The sequence below is a fragment of the Ochotona curzoniae genome, unplaced genomic scaffold, assembly GCF_017591425.1.
Source record: "Ochotona curzoniae isolate NIBS_2020 unplaced genomic scaffold, NIBS_Ocur_1.0 scaffold_2453, whole genome shotgun sequence".
Classification (NCBI taxonomy): domain Eukaryota; kingdom Metazoa; phylum Chordata; class Mammalia; order Lagomorpha; family Ochotonidae; genus Ochotona; species Ochotona curzoniae.
The window spans coordinates 14,798,237-14,805,985 of NW_024467094.1; the positions used below are offsets into that span (position 1 = coordinate 14,798,237).

A 7,749-nucleotide genomic window follows, 5' to 3' on the forward strand; every position below is an offset into this window, starting at 1 on the left:
TAGCCTGTCCAGCCCCGGCTGCTGCAGCCATTTGGGGAATGAATCAGCAGATGGAAGATCGATCCCTGACTCTCTGTCTGTTTCTCTCTGACTCTCCTTTCCTCCTTGTTATTCTACCCTTCAAATACATATTTCTTTAAAAAGAAATAGATTCAAGCCAAGCCAGCGCATTGAGTTACTCTGAAAAAAACTGCACCCCTACAAAACCCCAGAGGGGTCTCCAAACACCTCTCCAGTCAAGAGCCCCAAGTCTTCAGATGGAGCTGGGAATCAAACCCATGGCTTCCTCTTACAGGAGACCCCTGGAGGTGGGGATCCAGCATCCCAGAGAGGGTGGAACTGGTGGGCTGCTGGATCCCCTCAGCAAGCAAACCTGGCCCCAGGTGGCACTGCGCCTGTCTCACGAGTGTGGGTCCAGCTCTGACCCTAGCCCTGTGCCAACCTTCCTGCAACAGGTTGACAAACCACTTCGCTTGCAAGTCTTCAGTTGCCTCCAAAAGGCTGGACAGATGGAAAACCCAAAAGCCCCTGCAGTCCTTAAGGACCCACATCTCGACCCAACCAACCCACAGCCAGGCACCCCAAATAGCTAGTTCTTTGCTGGATCTTTGTGGTTAGTCACAAAACAAGACAACAGTTACGAGAAGGGCCTTTCCTAAGCCTCAAGAGCTCAAGATGTGGCACCGCCCGGAAGCCACCAGGCTATGGCCACAGCTGTCTCCCAAGCCAGCCAGTCCGAGCACCCTCCCCTGCTGCAGGACACCCCTCTGGACAGCCTCAGCGCTGGAGCTTCCCATCCCTGACACACTACCCAAAACCTCAGACACAAGCAGCCACAAAACTGAGACCCCTAATTCCTGCCACACATCCCAAACTTCAGGCCCTAGGCCCAGCCTGCCTCCTGCGTAAACTCCTGCCTGTGCCTCTACTATGGCTACTATGGCTGCAGATCCAGTGGGATACAAGATAAGCACTTGAGGCTGTCACATTATAAACATTGACAGTTCTGCCGGGGGCGGGGGGGAACAGACTTAAAAAATCGGATGTTGGAGCCAGCACTATAGTACAGCAGGTAAAATTGCCACCTCCAGGCCCGGCGCGGTGGCACAGTGGTTAAGGTCCTCGCCTTCCATGCCCAGGATCCCATATGGGTGCCAGTTTTAATCCCGGCAGCCCCGCTTCCTATCTAGCTCCCTGCTTGTGGCCTGGGAAAGCAGTCGAGGACGGCCCAAAGCTTTGGGACCCTGCACCCATGTGGGAGACCCGGAAGAGGCTCCTGGCTTCGGATTAGCTCAGCTCCAGCCTTTGCGGCCGCCTGGGGAGTGAAGCTTTGGACGGAAGATCTTCCTCTCTGTCTCCCCTCTCTGTATATCCGCCTTTGCAATAAAAATAAAAAAATAAATCTTTTAAAAAAAAATTGCCACCTCCCATGCCAGCAACCCATATAAGCACCAGTTCATATCCCAGTTACTCCACTTCCCATCCAGCTCCCTGCTTACGGCCTGGGAAAGCAGCAAGGCCTAAGTCCTTGGGACCCTGCACCCACATGGGTGACCCAGAAGGAGATCCGTGTTCCTGGCTTCAGATCAGCTCTGACCACTGCAGCCATCTGGGGAGTGAACTAGTAGATGAGATATCTGTCTCTCCCTCTGTTCATAAATCTAATTGCCTTTCAAATAAACAAGTTATTATTACACAAATAGCAGCCATTTGGGGATAAACCAATGAGCAGATGATTTGTCTCTCCCTAGCTTTTTCAAATAATCTTTAAAAAACTCCGTAGTTCTGATAGTAGATATGTTCTTATACTTCAACCCAGAAAATTCCACTTCTAGGAACATGCTTCTGGCTGCATGACTGACAAAAGCAAGACTTAGAAACAGCCTAGACGACACAACAGCAGACCGGTTGGATGACTTCATGGTCCGACCACATGATATACTGCCTTTGTGACCATGCTGATGTGGAGCCGAGATAGTGACAGGCCATGCACACAGGATGGCCCACAAGTCTACCTGTGTACTATGTTCACAAACACAAAGACACATGCACACACAGTTAAACATTCATGGCGACGAACTCTGAAGGGACACTGGGGGTGATTTCTGTAGCCCATCCTGCATTTGTCTTAGCAGTGAATGCATTATCACAGTTTGTTTTTAAAATGTTTTAATTAAAAGCAGGAAGATAAAGACTATCCCATTTATCAGAAAGGCAGCAGGTGGCCATTGAAAAAATTATGAGTAAGTTGATCTCGGGACAGCTTCTCATTTCTCAGAACACGGAGCTGGGTGCATCACAGTTGGCTGATGGAGCCCAGTCTTTGAGGATGTGCTAGGTTGGACGTTAAGAGAAGCAGCCCTATGCCTAAACTCTGAGGCCACATAGCCCAAGCGACCAGCATTTGAGCCACTACACACCCCCAGGCCAGCCCTTTCTATTCCAGGCCTTGTCCTCATCCTCCGTAACCATGACCTTGAGCAGAATCCCTACCAGCAGTCCAGTTTCCACCCACAACCCTGGAGCTCAGCGCATCACCAGCTAGCCCAGACTCCAATATCTAGGGGCCCAACCTCTCCAACCATTAGCTGCAACCTCCCCACCTGCAAGGCAGAGGCACGCCTCATAGGGCCACTGTGAGTGTTCACTGGAGCCATGCATGCCAAGAGCCTGGCAGAGCACTCCGTACCACAGGAAACCAACAATGCTGCCTTCTCTCTGCCAAGGCCATGTCCATAACCTCAAAGGTACCTCTGCAGCTTTCTTTGAACCTGAAGGCAGGAAAAAAAAAAAAAAAACCTTCAACCAGCCTGTTTGAAAAGGCAAGTATTTTTAGAAAGCACAGCTCAGAGACCCGGCCACGGGACTGCTGCTGCCCTCCACCTGTGCAGGCACTGTGTCACTGCAGCCCAGCGCCTGCCGAGCTTTGGTCCCTCTCTAAACCACAGCCAGGAGGCAGGACCAGAAGGCTGGCAGTGTGGAATGCTGCTTTCCAGGATTCTGAGCCAACCCAGACCCATCAGAGGAGAGGGAAGAGGAGAGAGAGGGCCCTGCGCACCCATCAACATCCCCAGGCAGATCAGAGAGCCTCCCTGCCACTAACTAACGTGGGCTGCAGATCTGATGCAGCCTCACCCTCCAGCACCAGCTAGTTCTCCCCGGGCTCACAGCCACCCTGTCCAGACAGGCTCTGGGGAATACTCAGGAAGCAAGTGTGGCCATGGGAAAAGCTGCCTAGGTGACAGCAGACTCCAAAGGGAGAGTCCAGGGCAAGTCACCGGGGCACAGTTTAAACCAGAGGAACACCACTCTCCAGCTGGGTCGGGAGTCGGGCTTCAGTCTCAGTGCTGCCAGGGACAGGTGAGTCGGGAGAAGTCACCAACACTCTAGAAATGTTTCCCAGAAAACCAGAGGCTGGACCAGTCAGGTGGTCAGTGGGATGCCTAACACGGGTTCTGCCAGTCACCCACCTGGCTCACCCCTCAGACCCTAACTGCTCCTAAAGCCCAAAGATTGGGATGGCACCCACCTAACTCGGGACATTGTGGCTGCCAGCGACAAGCCCAGGAAGCCAATCAGTATGAAGTGACTGTGTCCTTGCCTCACCCATGAGGGGCCTGATCCCCCCAGCACAGGTGGCAGCCCTGTCCTCTCCCTAGCAGTCCCAGGATCCAGCACAGCACAGTCCCCACCTGACCTGACCTCTGGTCAGCCTCTCTGACCTTGGGAACAGCAGTAAGACCTCCTTGTGACGCCTCATGGCCCCAGGCACCTGCTGAACTGGGAACTGCCACCACCACAATTCCCCTGTGCCCTCCCCAGTTGAGACCTCATGGGCAAGGGCCTTGGGGAACCCGTCTTCCCAGGCTGGCTTGCCTAGAGACTTTCCTCTAGAACAAGTGCAAGCTGGCACGACTACCCCAGGGAGTAGAGCCTGTTCCCAGGACGCCAGGGAAACTAGCAAGAAGGCCAAGCTGCTGTGTCCCCAAAGTGTGATTCGCCACAAGGCATGCTTCTGCACATCTCTCTCCCCAGCAGAGGCGGGCCACCGAGAGGACCCAGAGGGAGGAAGGAGTCGGTTGACTCTGTGAGCGCACGTGGAGAGCAGGCACATCCATGTGTGAGTGCTGAAAGCTGGGGACCAGCACACTGCCCGGCAGGCAGGCAGGCAACAAACATGAAGCCTCTGACCCTTCCAGGCTTTCTCAGTCCAGACAGACCACTACAGAGCAAAGCCATTACAGGGCATACAACACCCCGCCACAGCCCACCCAGTCCAGGGACACCTCAGGGGTTCCTGTCTGAGTGCTCACTCCATCAGGGCCAGCCTCCTAAGAGGCTGGCAGAAGTCTGCTATGGTTGTGAAAACCTAGCCCTTCTTTAAAGCTTGGGAATCCAATGTTGCAAGCACCATCTCTGGGGAGCCTGGCTCCATGAACCAGAGGATCCCGCAGAGCAGGAAAGAGCTCAGAGGACACAGCCACTGGCCAGCCCGGCTCCACAAGATGCTGCTGGGGGCCAGTCGCCCCCGCTCTGCCTGCCGGGGCTGTCTTCTGGCCCCTGCCGCCCACCCCTAGGCCACGGGGCCTGAGACAGAAGCTCCCTCCCCAGAGGGCAAACTCAACAGCAGGATCTGAGCACAGCAGCTGCGTGGACAAGTTGCCAGCATGCTACAGGAATGAGCGCGCTCTTTCCCGTGTCACAGAGAAGCCTGACAGAAGTCACGCAGCTTGCCCGAGGCTCATATACATGGAACCAGGACCAATTTCAAAGCTGGGGGAAGAGGGGAACTTTCTGTTGACATTCTTAACCCCTACCTTAGCATTTTGGTTAAGTCTAGATTTTAAAACAACTCCAAAACGGGGGTGTGACTAAAAGCAATCACAAACATTCAGCCCAAGTCGCCTTCGCGGAGCCCCCGGCACGGAGAGGGCTCGCAGAGACTTCCCCAAGCTGCATGATTGCAAGCAAGGATGCCACGGCCTCCACAGTTCACTCTAGCTAGTTGGGGGTACTCAGATGCACCTAGGCTCCCACCCCAGTAAATGACTCAGCTCCTGCTGTGTGGCACAGAGAGCCCTATGCAGCCTGTCACCCAGGAGCCCTCTTTGCATGTATCCTTGGGTACCAGCTATAAGGCCCTGTGGTATCGAAACATCACACTTCCCAAGCAAGGACAGCCAGCGTCTCTCCTACATCACACCCTGGGAGCCAGCAGCACTTCACAGCCACTGGGCAGAGGCCACACCAGCAAGTAATCTCAGAGCCTCACAAGCACAGCGACCCCCTCCTCGTAGATCCAAGCTATACAGGCCCCCTATTGTGTGTGCTGAACCATCAACTTCATTGGGCAAACATGCTCAGCTGTGTTTGTGAAATCGACGGCACTTGGAAAACAGCGATGGGCGGACAGAAGGACGGGTGGGAAGTATGGTTCTGTTAGTTTGCTTTTCAAGCAAAGCTCTGGTCAGCTCTGTTATAGCAACTGTAATAAAACAACAATAGTTCACAGTCAGCATGGCCTGCATTCTTCCCCATGCCCCTGGCTTGGCTTCTTTGGAGAAAAATTAGAGCGAGAGACTGTCACCATTGCACCTTCGAGATAACAGGAGAAGTCAGTCTTGCCGCGTGAGTGGAGGAGGGAGGATTGGTCTTGTGAACAATTACTGCAATCACGGGTTGGCCCTGCGACAGCTGGCAGAGACAATTAGCAAGGGGGTGGTGGTGATGATCTAATAAAATCAAACACCCCACACCTGCAGAAGGACACCTGCAGAAGTAGCCACGCAACCATCAGGTGCGGCGAGCGCCCCCGCCCCCGACTGTTAAGCGGTCCCCAGAATTTCACAGGCCTCTGAGTCTCTGGACAAAATTGGGCTGCACCAGCTTCTATCTGCTGTGTCTGGGGTTCTGAGACCCCCAACCACTTCTCCAGCTGGTTCTTCCAAATCCTTTTAATACAGCCCTCCCCCGGGGGGAGGTACCCTAAATCACCTTTCGTCCTCACACTCCCAGGCCATCTCCTCCACCAGCATCCCTGTGACAGTGTCACCTTCCCACCCAAGGCTGCCTTTCCCGGCATAATCCTTTCTAAGCCAAAACCCAGTGTTTGAAGGAGGCGGACGGGGGTAGCGCGGGGTGGGGGAGCCTGTGAGTTCTCAGCATTTGGAGCAGGGAAGCGCTGTGGCAGGCACCGAACGACTGAATAGCAAAAAAATGCAGCTTGAGCAAGCAATTTCTGAAAAGCGGCAGACCAGACCCACAGGAGGAGATGGAGAGAACAAGGGCCAGGACCGGGTCTGCGGCGTGAGGGGAAAGGAGAGGAGGACCGGCCGGCGCTCGCACTTGAGGGGGACCCGGCTGGCGCCCGGCGCGCGAGGGAAAGTCCAGCGCGTGACTCGGGGCGGGGTAAACCCTACCCCTGCGGCCCCGCAGACTGGAAAATGCGGTGGAGGCGGACAGAGGGAAGGGTGTCCCCGAGCTGCCCAATCCGCCTACCGGCTCCTCGAACCTCCATCCCGGTCCGCACCATGCACCCCCGCCCCACAAACGCTGTCCCTGGGGAGGGCGGTCCTGGGTCCTCCAGCTGCCGCCTCAGCCGGCGGCCGAGGGAGGGGACGCCTCCGAGGCGAGGCGAGGAGGGGCGGGTAGGGGCGAGCCGGCACGAGGATGAGGCTGGGGCTGGAAGAGAGGCGTGGAGGCGGCGGCTGTCCCGGCTCAGGCCGGGTTCCAGCCCGGCGCCGCGGGCCCCTTACCTCCAGGGTGCGGATCTCCTGCTGGGTGAGGTCGTTGGACACGGCGCACTTGGTGCGCAGCCCGCGCAGGCTGCCGATGGAGATGTCGATGAGCTTCTGCAGCTGCCCGCACTGCTGCAGCGCCCGGCTGGCCGCGGCCCGGGCGCTCCCATCCGCCGCGGCATCCGCACCGCCGCCCTCCTTCTTCTCGCCCATCGCCGACCCGCGCAGCGCCGCTCTATCCATGCCTCGGCATCGGGGCCGCCGGGGGGTCGAGGCGAGGAGCCCGGGGCGGGGGGCGCCTCGGCAGGCAAGCCCTGAGCCCGGAGGGCTGCGCGAGGACAGCTCCTCGGCGTGGCCCGAGCCGGGACGCCGCGAGCGCCGGCCGGCGAGTCCGCTGCTCCCGCCCGCCCAGCCGCGGCAGCAAAGCGAAAGCCGCCGCGACCCGACGGCTGCAGCTCCCGGGGGAGCCTTTAAGTGGCCGCGGGGGCCGGGTCAGGGCGGCAGGGCATGCTGGGACTTGTAGTCCGCGCCGTGCACCTGCCGCGCTCCGCGCCCTCGGGGCCCGCCACCCCGCACGGCGCCGCGAGCTCTTCTCCTCCGGGCGGGCGTGGGGAGAAGGGGGCACTCCTCCCGGGAGGGGCTGCTCCGCGCCGCCCCTGCCTGCACCCCGCCCCCGGCGCCGAGGGTCGGTGGGAGCCTCCTCTTCCCGCCACTCCCGCGTCTGGCCCGGGAGAGGCCCATGGCCCCATAGTGCAGAGGCGGGTGTGCACCCCACTGTTGCCCTGCGATAGCCGAACCCTGGAACCCCGGGGCAGGGGAGGTTCCCCTGAGTCGGTAAGAGGGTTTGGGGGCCGCCATCTAGTGGGAAGGGGCTTGAAGTACTTTTCCTTTGAATTTGCGCGGATGGGAACCCTCAGGCCTGCAGAAAGCCGAACCGCTTCCGCAGCTCAGCGAGCCCGGGGGCTTGGCGGTGCCCTGGAGCGCACGGCCGGGCTGGCGCTGCCCTGGAGCA

General features: G+C 57.9%; 1 protein-coding gene across 4 annotated transcripts in view; it reads right to left on the minus strand.

Moving 5' to 3' along the window:
• The window catches only part of KSR1 (kinase suppressor of ras 1), a 116,703-nt gene extending 109,356 nt beyond the window's left edge, over positions 1–7,347 (minus strand). For all 4 annotated transcript variants that reach the window (XM_041001352.1, XM_041001350.1, XM_041001351.1 and 1 more), the window contains exon 1: positions 6,756–7,347. In XM_041001352.1, coding sequence (XP_040857286.1) covers positions 6,756–6,980 — 225 coding nt within the window. In that variant the 5' untranslated portion in view covers positions 6,981–7,347. The remainder of the gene's footprint in view (positions 1–6,755) is intronic.
• Positions 7,348–7,749: the final 402 nt, after the last annotated feature.